Source organism: Enhydra lutris, unplaced genomic scaffold (assembly GCF_002288905.1).
Source record: "Enhydra lutris kenyoni isolate GAN:26980312 unplaced genomic scaffold, ASM228890v2 scaffoldscaffold43, whole genome shotgun sequence".
Lineage (NCBI taxonomy): Eukaryota > Metazoa > Chordata > Mammalia > Carnivora > Mustelidae > Enhydra > Enhydra lutris.
Window position 1 is genome coordinate 1,295,940 of NW_019154127.1, and position 15,471 is coordinate 1,311,410.

The 15,471-nt window shown below is 37.9% G+C and overlaps 1 protein-coding gene across 1 annotated transcript; it reads right to left on the reverse strand.

Moving 5' to 3' along the window:
* Window positions 1–613: 613 nt before the first annotated feature.
* Window positions 614–1,288, reverse strand: LOC111155829 (claudin 17). Its single transcript, XM_022516245.1, has one exon. The coding sequence runs from the start codon at window positions 1,286–1,288 to the stop codon at window positions 614–616; it is 675 nt and encodes a 224-aa protein (XP_022371953.1).
* Window positions 1,289–15,471: the final 14,183 nt, after the last annotated feature.

Here is a 15,471-nt window from a genome sequence, read left to right on the forward strand (position 1 = left end):
AAATTACCTAGGAGAAATCAGTGCCCTTTTTTCCCCTGAAAGTGTTTCCTTGCCAGTGCATTTGAATTTCCAAAAGGAATACCAAATGTTTTTATTAGATGGGCATTTCTATATTTTGATAAATTTAATTAAAAATCCTTATCTGAGATCTATTATTTTTCAGAGTAATTGTTTAAAAAAGAAAATTGTTACTGTATTAGTATAAGAAATAATTTTGGAGGAAAAATAGGTTATGTTTTAGAATATGTTTTATTGATATGTGTTATCAATTGCAATAAAATTTGCATTTCATAACAGGTGATATATGATTGTCAAAAAACAGTAGTTACCATTATACTAAGGATATGGATATGCTTGCTTTCTGACTACTCAAACTGGAATGGGGATTATGTGTGTACAAATGCATTTACTACACATGAGATCAGAATGCCCAAAGCAAGTCATTTCTATTCCTAACACAAGTGACAGAGTACAATCTATATATCCTTTATACTTTCATCTCCATTTAAGTGCAGCCATAAAGCAAGTTCTCATGCCTGACGTACTTACAGTGTCTGGTAGGACTCTATAAAACACTTTGATTGTAATCCAGAGCTTGAGCCAAAAGCAGGTATTAGACATAACTGGTGGAAGTCTTACTAAACATTGTCACATTCCTTCTCTTCTCTGTGTGTGGCACACCATACCCCGGGGCTGGATATCTGTGCCTTTGCTTCTTTCTGTTGCAATAGCAGAACCCACAGAGCAGACCTCCAGCAATGAAGAGGATGGCAGTGCTCGCCCAGCCAAGGAAAAGGGCTGCTCCCAGCTCTCGTTTCTGACCCACGTGGATGGCTGGGTTGTAGAAATCCCTGATGATGATGTTGGCTGTCCAGCACACAGGAATCAGAACGAAGATGCCGGTCAGGATGAAGAGGATCCCCGAAGTCCCCAGAAGGTACGCTTTGGCCTTCTCGTTAGAGCCCGTGCACTGGATCTGCTTCATGCCACAGATGCCAAGGAGCAGAGCGACGAAGGAGAGAGCAACTGCCACACACATGAGGGCGCGTGCTGCTTCTAGGACGGGTGGGAGCGCCAACAAAGAACTGTAGAATTTGCACTGCAACCGGACCTTGGCTTGTCGAATGCAGTTCATCCAAAGCCCTTCCCAGAGCCTTTCAAAAACAATAATGTTGCTTCCAATAAAAGCTGACACCCTCCACTGAGGCAGAAGGGTTGTGGCAAGAGTCCCAACCACGCCAAGGAACCCAAGAACCAGACCAGCAATCTGCAGGGGATAAAATGCCATCGCCTCTCCTTTGAAGACTGAGCCAATCTGGAAGGGTAGAAGCTGCTCGAAATCCTGAACTTGGACGAGGCCTCTGAGTCTACAGCAATCTCTGAAGAGGTTCTCCACGGTTACTGCCCATAACGCTTTAGCTGAAATCAGCAGCAGTGAGTGAACTTGGCCTGACTAGAAGTACCTGTTGTAAATGCATGCTGCCTTTCTACACAGACATTCATCTCTGTATGGATTATTTACTAGTCATATATAATTGTTTCCCAGCCAATAAGAAGGTAGCCAGAGGTGTGTCAAGAAATACTGCATTCAACTTTGGTATTCCTCTTATTATTATTGTCTTAGCAGTGTTGTAATTAAGTGTCAGAGCTCCCATTGTAGATGGCTAATTACAGAGTTGAAAACTTCCTGTTGGAAAAGCACTCTGAAAAAAAAAAAAGGGCATAAATATATATATTAAGTCACCACTGGAGACAGCACCAAAACCTGGCTAGTTCTTTGGAGAGTAATTGAGAAACACTGTGTACTTTGGATGATCTATTGCTTTCTTCTAATCTTAGCCACTTTTCTTTAGTGAGGTTAGTCAATTCTAGTTTTAATAAAGACTTCTGGATATGAAGCAATGTTTAGGTATTAGTTTTAAGATGTCTGCTATAACCACTGATGCTTTATAAAATGAAGAGTCCTAAAAAAAATTCAGATTTCAGTTTATTCTTTTTTTTTAAAGATTTTATTTATTTATTTGAGAGAAAGAGTATATGAGCATGAGCATGAGGGAAGGAACAGAGGGAGAGAGAGAAGCAGGCTCCCCCCTGAGCAGGAAGCCTGATGTGGGGCTCAATCCTAGGACCCTGAGATCATGACCTGAGCTTAAGGCAGATGCTTAACTGACTGAGCCATCCAGATACCCCAAGATTTCAGTTTATTCTTAAGATCCATAAAAGAACAACAAAAAGAAGCAGTCCTTATGATTGAATTTACTGGTAATTATTATATTTGTTAAGTAACACTTTGTCTCCAGGTGAAAAAATGTCTCGTATATAAACTTCCATTAGCTGTTTGTTCAATGGCAACTTGAAATATATCACACTTATCAATGCTGCAAATGCATACTTCACTTTATAGAACAATTAAAAGTGGCTCTTTGGACTAGCTATGCAATCACTTAATTTCTGATAATAGAAAACCTTTTAGAAATAGAAGGTATTTTCAAAGTTATGAGGCTTAAGTGTCTCATTTGCCAAATGCAGAATGTGAGGTCTTCAGAGTGCTTGGCTAGGCTAGCTATGTGGTAATGATCTAGAAATAAATCCAGTCTCTATCTTACCATGCTTATGCCCCTGACTAATCGACTCAAAAGGGAGAGGGAGAGATGCTTTTTCAAGTCTTTTCATATGAATGGGATTGAGACTGAAATTAATTCTACCTTTCAGTAGTTTTATAAATAATTTGCAAAGCAAGCAAAATTCAACTGAGGCAGTTTCAAAGTTCAAGAATCAAGTTGTCATCCTTGACTGCCACTTCTCCGTCACTGCCCAGAGACCACAGGTGCTTAATGTGGGAAGTGTGGACCTTTCCCCATTTTCTTTCATATTCTATCACAAGGAATCCATTACAGGAATGAAAACTATTCAAAAAGGAGCACACCATGTATATTCCAGCTGGGAGACATTGTGGTTTGCTACAGGTCCACCATCTTAGTCATCCACAGTCCAAGAGCCAATGGAAGGTCCAATACAATCCAGATTTAAAGAGCCCATTAATTGAATAGGAAATATGGAAGCCATTGAGTTTTTAAGATGGGTGATCTATCTACCTATTTTCTATCAATCACTTATCTTTATTGTTGCTGCTATTTTAATACCATTCTAGACCAAGTGAGAACTCCTTCTTTGAGGAAAGTGAATCATTGAGGAAACAGATGGCTTCTGTGTAGTTCATAGTTTCTTAACACCAGCTCAGAAGGCAGGGTTTTCTCTGCCTTTGTTCTAGCTTTCTGAAACACAAGATTATCCATTCTCAACCTGAAGGAATTTGCCAACATTACTCTGACTTGTCCTTCAACCACCTCGTCTGTGTTCTATTTCCTCTTCCTCATTCTATCTCACTTTAAATCCCATCTTCAAACCTGGAAGCTTCCAACTTATTGTTCTTTCCCAATTTTTAAATTTTTTCATGAGATAGAATATCTGGTCTGTATTAAAGAACAAATGTTTACTTGGAAAATGGAGGTACATCCTGATTATAAGAATAATCTGAGAAACATAAATAATGTAGGAGCTTTTGTTTTTGGTCCCTCACAGCCAAAGTCAATTCTCAACACTGGCTTTCCTTTCTTGCTTTAAATTTAAAAAGATATATTGTTTACTTTCCCAATTTTCCATGACTCTTAACCCCTTCTACTTCCTCAGGGGCTCCTATTCCATTGACAATTCTCTCCCTTCCTTGTAATTCACTTACATTTCCACTGCTCCAACATGGAAGTCTGCTTCCCATCACCATGTTAAAACCTTCTTAGAAATTTGACAGACATTCTTACCTGCTTCAAATAACACTTTTATACACTTGTCTCATTTGCTTTTCTGTAGAGGCTGAAAGAAACTACCATCTTCTAACTGAGGCAATAAAAAGCAAATGCTTTGGAGAAGGACTTGTTTCAGCCTTGGTTTGATGCCTTAGCCATCAGCTGGTTATGTAACACAGCTTCACTCCTCCTTATACCAATACTCTTCCTTCCCTTCCTTCCCTCAGGTGTTGATCCCAAGAGCACTCATAGTAAGAAAAGTGCACCCTAACCTCCACCTCAGAGATTGCTTCACAGGAAACCCAACCATTGATTGACACCATATTCTAATTTATTTAAAGTATTTCCTGTTGGAGACGCCCGGGATGCTCAGTCAGTTAAGCATCCAACTTTTGGTTTTGACTCAGGTCATGATCTCATGGTGGTGAGATCGAGTGCCAGGTCGGGCTCCCCACTCAGCTTGGAGTCTGCTTCAGATTCTCTCTCCATCTGCCCCTGCCTCTGCTCTTTCTCCTTGCCCTCTCTCTCTCTCTAAAATAAACAATAAATAAATAAATAAATAATAAATAAATAATAAAATCTTTGATAAATACTTCTTGTTATAACATTGCTATTCCACCTTCAATCACTCTCATCTGAATCAATTCAGGGATATTTTATTTACTCTCTTTGCCTCTGGTCTTACTCCTATATCATCGGTACTGCACTGGGGACCACACAGCTTTCTGAATCAAATTCTGAACATGCCACCACTTTGCTTAAATTCTTTCACTAATTCTCCACTTCCTCCAAGATAAAATCCAAATACCTTAGCATGGTGCAAAAGACCAATTCTTGGGCTGGCTCCTGCTCAACTGTAAAACTTATCTTCTGACCATGACTCCCTCCCATGCCTTCACGACCTTATGTTTTAGTGATAGTAAATAATAAACAAGTGATTAAAAATATATGTAATTATAAATTGAGATATAGCTGCAGATTAAAATAACACAGAGTAGGGGTGCCTGGGTGGCTCAGTGGGTTAAAGCCTCTGCCTTCAGCTCAGGTCATGATCCCAGGGTCCTGGGATCAAGCCCCGCATCAGGCTTGCTGCTTGGCAGTCAGTCTGCTTCCCTTCCTCTCTCTCTGCCTGTCTCTCTGCCAACTTGTGATCTCTGTCTGTCAAATAAATAATAAATAAAATCTTTAAAAAAAATAAAAATAAATAACACAGAGTATAGAAAAAATAAGGTATATATATTGATAATATAAAGAGATGAGACCTTAATTTTAATTAAGAGATAAAGGAAAGTCTGTCTGACAAAATAATACTTAACCTATAACCTGAAGCTTGAGTATTAGGTCATCAGGTAAAGAGTGAGATAAAGAGCCTCCTGAGCATGGGAGACAGTGGGTGAATGCACTGAGGGCAGAGAACTTGGTACTAACACAGACAGAAGGCCTTGAGCATGAGGGGTGTGGGAGTTGCGGTGAGGGCAGATGAAGCTGCAAGTGCAGACAAAGTCCAGATGTGTGGGTCCTTGTGAACCATTTAATAATCTCTTGAGATCCATGCAAAGCCCATTAAAGATTTTAAGCACAGAACTGAAATGAGCCAGTCAGTGTTGAAAACAAAAATAAGGGGTGCCTGGGTTTCTCAGTTGGTTAAGCCTCCTACTCTTAATTTTGGCTCAGGTCATGCTCTCAGGGTTGTGAGGTCAAGCCCTTCATCAGGCTGAGTGTGGGGCCTGCTTAGAATTCTCTCTCTCCTTCTCCCTCTGCCCGTCCCCACTCATACCCATTCTCTCTCTCTCTCTCTCTCTCTCTCAAAAACAAAACAAAACCAAACCACAAACAAAACCAAACAAACAAAAAACTAGAAAATTCCCCCAAACAATAAGATATCACCATTTGGAGGGGGGATTGGAAAGGCACGAAATAAAACATGAAGAAACCAGTTAGAAGGTTATTGCTATCATCTAGATGGGAGATGAAGGAGGTGGGCAGAATACAGGTGATGCGGAGGAGTGGATGGATTTGCACTGTGCATGGGAGTCATAACTGGAGAGGGTAGATGATGGACTGGAAGTGGGAACCAAGTCAGGGATGACTGTCTTCATTGGTAGGAGCAGGATTGTACTGAGGTGGGAGACCCTTGAAGGATGAATGACCTTTTAGAAATGGATCAAGATTTACATTTCAGATGTGGAGCTCTGAGTTGCCTGTTAGTCATCCCAGCAAAGAATGTAGAGAATTAGAGGTTTTACAGCTCACAGGAACTGTCTGGACCTATGCACGTATGTAAGGCTCTATAACCTCATCCTGTCCACAAATTATGATCAGATCACAATCAGGGAGAGGAATCTGACAATACAGACTGCTGACTTAACTCTGTTGTCATGTCCTCCTGGGACTTGTTCTGAGGTCTTAAGAAATCTAATTTAGATTGAGGACTTTAGACTTCTCCCTGTAAAAATGTGTCCAAGTTTTACCTGCAGCATCAGCTTCCTGGGAATCAGACTGGAAGCATTACATCAGCATGGAAAATTAGGACACTCAAAGCATCCTCATCTTGCCTTACTTTTCTCCCTTTTCAGGAGTTACACACGTAAAAATGTTCAGACATTCTCCCAACTTCTTATGTGTCTGTTTTGAAAGATGATGTCTTGTTCCCCTCAGTGGCCAGTGCAAGTTTTAACAAGTACAAGTGAGTTGAAAAGTTTTAGTTAGATATCTATTAGATGGATTTGAAGCTATATGGAAGTAAATGCATGAATACACACATGTAGAGAGAGATTCCTATGCTATTAATGACTCAGATATAATGCTATTCTCTCTACCGAAAGCACCTTTCCAATTCCCCTGACCTGTTCACACTGCCCATCTAATAGTCATTCATTCTCCTTCAGGTTTGGATCCAAATTTAGTCACAAGAGACACTGGTTCTGAATTAGATCATATCAGACTCCAATTCCATCCCCAGCATTGCCATTGGTTTAGTCTTTCATAGTACTATGTATTTTTCTCCAGAGCACTTTTTTCACTAATTCTAAATAAATATGCATTTCAACTTATGTTCATTAAAGTCTGTTCCCATCTAGAGTGTAGATTCTATGAGAACAGAAACTGGGTGCACTTTGTTTACCATTAGATCCCCAGTACATAGGAGAGAGCCTGATTCAGAATAGGGCAGTAGTAGTCTGCTAAATAAGAAATATTGTTTGAATGAATAATGAATGAATTAATTAATACAATGTTTCATTTAGGTAGGCTATCCTCTAACTTAAGGATCAATATTTAATTATATCCTCTTAAATTATAAATTCACAGTATGAATACTTCCCTCCAGAGTTTAAGAGTAGATTTATGTAATGAAACTACATAACAATTTAAACACCTCATTTTTAAAAAAAATAATTTCCTATTCCAGGAATGCATTTGGGGATAATCTAAAAAACAACTGAATTAGGTTTAATACCACCATGTAGTCAATCAAATTTATCCTATTATTTTCCATTACAACCTCAAGTTTCAACTGTTTTCAGGCTTACATGTCAGTATTTAAAATAGGTTGTATGAAACCATACATTAGTTTCATTGTACAAAACCAATCAGAGAAATCTGAGTTTACACCAGGTAATGAAAACCTGTATTCAATGTATATGTTTTTGATTCTGCAGAAAGTTGAGAATATGCTCTAGAGATGTTTGAATTTATCTTCCTCTCTCCTCCTTCTCGCCTTCATTTTTTCCACCTCATATGGCTGCAGAAATAATTGAAAATGACTTATCAAAGTAGGCAACAAAACAAGGAGCCTTGTGATTAATGAAAAGGAAATGAGGATTTGGGAGATAAGGTAAAATAATAATAGAAAATAGAAGATAAAAGTGCATGAAGTGGAGTTCCTGGGTGGCTCATCCGGCTAAGCATCTGCCTTCTGTTTAGGTCATGATGCCAGGGTGCTGGGATCTAGCCCAGCATCACAGGGCTCCCTGCTCAGTAGCGAGTCTGCTTCTCCCTCTCCCTCTGCTTTTCACCCGCTATCCTCTTGTGCATGTGCTCTCTCTGTCAAATAAATAAATAAAATCTTTAAGAAAAAAAAAATGCATGAAGTTTCTCCACAGAATAGTTCCACATTTGCTAAGCCTTGGCCATGAACTTGCCTCTAAGTTTTGTTTTATAGTTGTTTTTTTTTTTAAAGATTTTATTTATTTACTTGGGAGAGAGAGAGTGGGCAGGAGGAGCAGAAGGAAAGAATCTCAAGCAGACTCTACACTGAGCGCAGAGCATGACGCCGGGCTCAATTTCAGGGCCTGAGACCAGGACTTGAGTGGAAATCGAGTCAGCTGTTTAACTGACTGAGCCACCCAGGTGCCCCTTGCCTCTAAGCTTTTTAGCAGCAATGCAGTGTCTGAGCAATAAAAACAAAGACATGTCTTTAGGAGTTGCATAACTCCGCTTGCTTCTAACACCAGAAAGAACTTCTTTCACTGTGGAATACAATGAACAACATCCTTACAGTAAATAGAGGAGACAAATTTGCCCAGGTGTTCTTATTATACAGGAGCCTAAATGATGTGGTCCAGGTGTTCAGATCTTAGATCAGTGGTTCTCAGCCTGACTACACATTAGAATCACCTGCAGGAGCCTTGAAACAATACCAATGCTTGGGCCCCCACCCCAGACCCATTAAACCAGGAGCCTGGGGGTGGGGCTTTGGCTTCAGAATTATTTATGTTAGGTTTTGTTATAGCAGAGTTGATATTGTAAATGTACCTTCTGTGATACCAACAGGCAGACGGTATGAGAAGCACTGCTTTAGAGTTCTATTTCAGTGGTTTTCAGTCTTGGTTTTTAATTAGAATCATACAAGAGAAGTTATTAAACATATCAGGTCTCACATCAATCTAATTAAATCAGAATAGCTCAAGACGGGACCCAGACATCAGTATGTTTTAAGTGTCTTAGGTGATTTTAGTATGCGGCTGGGACCGAAAGGCACTGATCTATATGAATGGACGGATTGTATATCCTTAAGGTAATTTTACATTCATATTATTTCTCTCCATAGAGCTTTTGAGCCTCCAGAGTGAATCTGAGGCTATTCTCCTTGACAAGAATCTTGAGTGTAAATATTTTATATTTCTAGTTAAACTCCATCTTATGTGAGTAGGTGGTGAAAAGCTTTGAAATAAAAATGATGAATTCGTTGCTCTTATCTTTCTGCAATTAGGCAATGTTATTTTTTAAAAAGCAAGTAAGGGCATAGTATTTATCCATTATCATTAAAAATACCTCCACTGGAGTATTTGTATAGTGCTTCTCAATGGTGAATTATGTTCAAATACCTTTGAAGAACAAGTTTTTTAAAAAACCATTTGTATCATAATATTACTTCAGTTATGTTCAGACATAAAACATGGTATAAACTTTTATGTTTATGGCTCTTACAAAACCCATAAAACCAAAATAATCAATAAATTAAATACAAATAAAACTGCACAACTGATAAAATTTAAATTATCAATGTTACTTTGATTTGGTACATAGTATTGAATTTTTGAAACTAAATTTTGGTTTTTAGATTTACTAGCAGAAAGATACACTTTTACAATTTGTCCTCTACTAGTCATTTTTTATTTGTTGGATTTCCAGGGTGATGCACCATTATCTGAAGCATCCATTTATCACTGTCATTTTTTTTTCATTTTAACAATGAAATTGCTCTTCAGCTGATCCAATATTGTGATAAGCCAAAACATTTGAGAACTTGCTCATAAGTAAAATACTGGCAAATTAAAAGGTACTGATCTTTATTACATATTTACTTCTATACTTAATGAGTTGTACAAAAATCATATCTGTTCATTACATGTGACCCATATATGAGAAAAGTTTAACAAGTTCTTTCTTTCACTTGATATTGCCTGTCTCTGTATATTTTAAGGATTCAATATCTCACTAACAAGATTTGTGACTTTGAACTTTCTGTAGGTACAATGTGCCATGACTACATCTGACCTGTATTTTAAAAATTATGTCAATGTGCAATGTCATTTTCATGAAAGCAAACCAATGTCTCAATTTGCTATATGAACAACCTATACTTTCAATGCAATTCCGATCAAAATTCCACCGGCATTTTTCAAAGAGCTGGAGAAAACAATCCTAAAATTTGTATGGAATCAGAAGAGACCCTGAATTGCTAAGGAAATGTTGAAAAAGAAAAACAAAACTGGCAGCATCATGTTGCCTGATATCAAGCTTTACTACAAAGCTGTGATCACCAAGACAGCATGGTACTGGCATAAAAACAGACACATAGACCAGTGGAACAGAGTAGAGAGCCCAGATATGGACCCTCAACTCTATGGTCAAAAAATCTTCGACAAAGCAGGAAAGAACATACAGTGGAAAAAAGACAGTCTCTTCAATAAATGGTGCTGGGAAAATTGTACAGCTATCCATAGAAGAATGAAACTTGACCATTCTCTTATACCATACACAAAGATAAACTCAAAATGGATAAAATACTTCAATGTGAGGCAGGAATCCATCAGAATCATAGAGGAGAACATAGGCAGTAACCTCTTCGATATCAGCCACAGCAACGTCTTTCAAGATATGTCTCCAAAGGCAAAGGAAACAAAAGAGAAAATGAACTTTTGGGACTTCATCAAGATCAAAAGCTTCTGCACAGCAAAGGAAAGAGTCAACAAAGAAAAAGGAAACCCATGGAATGGGAGAAGATATTTGCAAATGACAGCACAAAGGACTGATATCCAGGATCTATAAAGAACTTCTTAAACTCAACACACACAAAACAGATAATCACATCAAAAAATGAGCAGAAGACATGAACAGACACATCTCTAATGAAGACATACAAATGGCTATTAGACACATGAAAAAAAATGTTCATCATCACTATCCATCAGGGAGATTCAAATCAAAACCACAGTGCCTCCATCAGAAAGGATGAATACCCAACTTTTGTAGCAACATGGACGGGACTGGAAGAGATTATGCTGAGTGAAATAAATCAAGCAGAGAGAGTCAATTATCATATGGTTTCATTTATTTGTGGAGCATAACAAATAGCATGGAGGACATGGGGAGTTAGGAGAAGGCAGTTGGGGAAAATTGGAAGGGGAGGTGAACAATGAGAGACTATGGACTCTGAAAAACAATCTGAAGGGTTTGAAGAGGTGGGGGGGAGGGAGGTTGGGGGAACCCGGTGGTGGGTATTAGAGAGGGCACGGACTGCATGGAGCACTGGGTGTGGTACAAAAACAATGAATACTGTTATGCTGCAACTAAATTTAAAAAATGATTTAAAAAACAATAAAAAATAGAAAAAAAATAAAAAATAAAATAAAATAAATAAATCTTTAAAAAAATAAATGAAGAAACAATAACTTACCAAAAGAAGGTAAAATTAGGACTTTCATATATAGATATAAAATGAGCATATATTAAGGATTTTATTTAACTCATTAATGAAGAGCCAAGCAGATGTTAAACCAGTTCAAAAGTAGAGCCTAAGAACAGGCACATTTAGCAATCAAATATAAATGAATCTGTAAATGGATGCAAAATGGTCTTCTCCCATAATAGGGAGGAAATCAGAACCAAAATGCTCATTCTCATGGGCTTACATTTTAGTGGAGGTATCAATTAATAAAGTAACTATATATTATGAAAAAAAAAACCACAGTGAGATACCATCTTACACCAGTTAGAATGGCCAAAATTAACAAGACAGTAAACAATGTGTGTTGGAGAGGATGTGGAGAAAGGGGAACCCTCTTACACTGTTGGTGGGAATGCAAGTTGGGACAGCCACTTTGGAAAACAGTGTGGATATTCCTTAAGAAATTAAAAATAGAGCTTCCCTATGACCCTGCAATTGCACTACTGGGTATTTACCCCAAAGATACAGATTAGTGAACAGAAAGGCCATCTATACCCCAATGTTCATAGCAGCAATGGCCACTGTCACCAAACTGTGGAAAGAACCAAGATGCCCTTCAATGGATGAATGGATAAGGAAGATGTGGTCCATATACACTATGGAGTATTATGCCTCCATCCGAAAGGATGAATGCCCAACTTTTGTATCAACATGGATGGGACTGGAAGAGATTATGCTGAGTGAAATATGGCAAGCAGAGAGAGTCAATCATCATATGGTTTCACTTATTTGTGGAGCATAAGAAATAACATGGAGGACATGGGGAGATGGAGAGGAGAAGGGAGTTGAGGGAAATTGGAGGGAAATATGAACCATGAGAGACTATGGACTCTGAAAAACAATCTGAGGGTTTTGAAGGGGCAGTGGGTAAGAAGTTGGGTAAGCCTGGTGGTGGGTATTATGGAGGGCATGTATTGCATGGAGCACTGGGTGTGGTGCATAAACAATAAATTCTGATACACTGAAAAGAAATTTAAAAAATTAAAAATTAAAAAAAAAGAAACTAAAGACTAATTTTGAATTTATTTAATTGAAAACTATCACTGCAAAACATAATTATACCTGTATAAGTAGTAAAAAAAAATCAACTAGTAACTGTTATGCAGACTAAATATTCTTACTTTAATTCTTAAAAATATTTTATTTATTAGAGAGAGAGGAAGAGAGTTTACATGAGTGGGGGAGGTGGGGTAGAGGGACATGGACAAGCAGATCCCTGCTGAGCACAGAGGTAGATATGAGGCTTAATCTCATGACCCTGAGATCATAACCTGAGCAGAAATCAAGAGTCAACGTTTAAATGACTGAGCCACCCAGGCATCCCCAAATATTCTTTTTTATTTTTTTATTTTTATTTATTAATTTTTTTAACATCTTAACTTTGTTTTATTTTTTCAGTGTTCCAAGATTCATTGTTTGTGCACCACACCCAGTGCTCCATGCAATATGTGTCCTCCTTCATACCCACCACAAGACTCACCCATCCCCCCATCCCCTTACTTCCAAAACCCTCCGTTTGTTTCTCAGAGTCCACAGTCTCTCATGGTTTCATCTCCCTCTCCAGTTTCCCCCAACTCACTTCTCCTCTCCATCTCCCAATGTCCTTCGTGTTATTCCTTATGCTCCACAAGTAAGTGAAACCATATGATAATCGACTTTCTCTGCTTGACTTACTTCACTCAGCAGCAATGTCCACAATCGCCAAACTGTGGAGAGAGCCCCCAAATATTCTTACTTTAAAATTTGAACAAGCCAACTGGAAAGAAGTGAGATCAAGCACATTATATGTTCAACATTTTCACTTTAGGTGATCACACGTGTCAATGATAGGACAGGAGACAAGTATAATTGTCATCCAGATAATCCAACATAACTAAAAACTCTCATTGAGCAGATGTGTCTCTCTAAATATTTTGGAGACTCTCAGGTTTTTATGGATAACAGTTTAAAGAATACCAAGAGTTTTCTCCAAATGCTCAGTTTTCTCCTCTGTATAAAGGGATTACATAAAATCATTAACACAAATTGGTTAATGTATTGCATATAGTAAATGTTTTCTGTATACCTTTGATTTTATAATCAAAACTTGGTCAAAATATATTCATTTAGTACTTATTTTTATAACATTCCTTTCAGATAAACTAAATAGTCCATTATATTATATTTCACATGGACATTTTTAGCAATTATCTATTTATTTTCTTTGATCATTTTTGTTTTGGTACATAAGTTTTAAAAATTATTTCCACACCTGTCAGAATGGCTAAAATCAACAACACAATAAACGACAGGTATTGGTGAGGATATGGAAAAAAGAGAACCCTCTTGCTCTGTTAGTGGGAATGCAAACTGGTGCAGCTACCATGGAAAGCAGTGTGGATGTTCCGCAAAAACTTAAAAATAGAACTACTCTACAGTCCACCAATTGCATGACTAGGTATTTATCCAAAAACACAAAAATACTAATTCAAAGGGATACATGCACCCTGATGTTTATAGCAGCATTGTTGTAAAATGTTGTAGAATAGCTAAGATACAGAAATGGCTCGTGTCCATTGACTAATGAATGGATAAAAAAGTGAAAGAGTAAGAAGATAAATAACTCCTCTGCTTATAAGGAAATAAAATAATTAGCTTTGCTTATAAGGAAATAAAACACACACAATGGACTATTACTCAGCCATAAAAAGAATGAAATCCTTTTTTAAAAGATTTTATGTATTTATTTGAGAAAGAGAGAGCACAGGAATAGAGGGGAGGGGCAGATGGAGAGGGAGAAGCAGGCTCCCCACTGAGCAGGGGATCCCAGCAGGACGCTGGGATCATGACATGAGCTTAACCAACTGAGCCACCCAGGCACCCCCAAAGAATGAAATCTTGTCATCTGTGATGACATGGATAGAGCTAGAACATCTTATGCTAAGGAAATAAGTTAGTCAGAGGTAGACAAATATCATACAGTTTCACTCATACGTGGAATTTAAGAGACAACACAAATAGGCAAAGGGGGGAAAAGAATCTCTAAACTATAGAGAACAAACTGATGGTTACCAGAGGGTGGGTGGATTGGGGAATGGGTTAAATAGGTAATGGGTATTAAGGAGTGTACTTGCTGTGATGAGCACCTGGTGATGTATGGAAGCACTGAATATATTGTACACCCGAAACTAATACTATACTGTATGTTAACTAACTGGAATTTAAAGATTTTCTTTATTTATTTTAGAGAGAGAGAGTGCATGCACAGGTGCCCATGCGTGCTGGTTGGAGGAGGGGCAAAAGGAGAGGGAGAGAATTCTCAAGCAGATTCCATACTGAGTGTGGATCTCCACTTTGGACTCACTCTCATGACCCTGAGATCATGACCTGAGCTGAAACCAGGAGTTCTACGCTGAACCAACTGAACCAAGTGGGTGCCCCAACTAACTGGAATTTAAATAAAACTTTTTTTAAAAAGGGCTGCTAGACTTTTAAAGGGCTTGCATCTTTTGCTGTGCTTATAAGGAAATAAAAATCCTAGTTAACTTAGAGAATATGTAGTAACTTTATATATTAAAAATAACACTATGGATTCTGTATTTGTGTTATAGGTTTGTGTGTTGCCTGCCTTTAAATTTTACCTCTGCTTTGCTGTGCTGTACATTGTACTTCATACAATGCCAGTGTGCCACAAGTCACTTAATACTTTCCTTTATGCTTTCTTTTTTAAGTTCCTCAGTATGCTTTTCCATAAATTGTTCCAGTTCTCAAGAAGATCCTAATTTTTACAAGGAAATTTTAATACATTGATCATTAAATCAATACATGATGTATGATGAGGAGTTCACTCTATTTTTTTCATATATTTAACCAGTTATATCTACATCTTTTATTGAATAAAAGATTATTTTATTTTCTCATTTTTTAAATATATGCTACCTCTATTACATATTGTAGGAAGGAGAATAACGGTCCCCACAGATGTTTACCTCCTAATACTTGGAACCTGTAAATATGTTCAGTTACATGGAAAAGAGGATTTAAGTTTGTAGATGAACTTAGATGACTGTAGATGAATTTAAGACTGGGAGATTATCCTGGATCACACAGATGGGCTCCTGACAATCAAGAGGATCTTGAAGAGTGGGAGGCAGAAGAGGAAGACTCAGAGGGATGGCAGCATGTGAAGAAGTGCCAGATGTTGCTGACTTTCGAGATGGAGAGCAGAAGTTGAGC

Excerpts from the sequence above, each read along its gene's own strand:
- LOC111155829 (XM_022516245.1), bottom strand. The coding sequence starts at position 1,288 with ATGGCATTTTATCCCCTGCAGATTGCTGGTCTGGTTCTTGGGTTCCTT.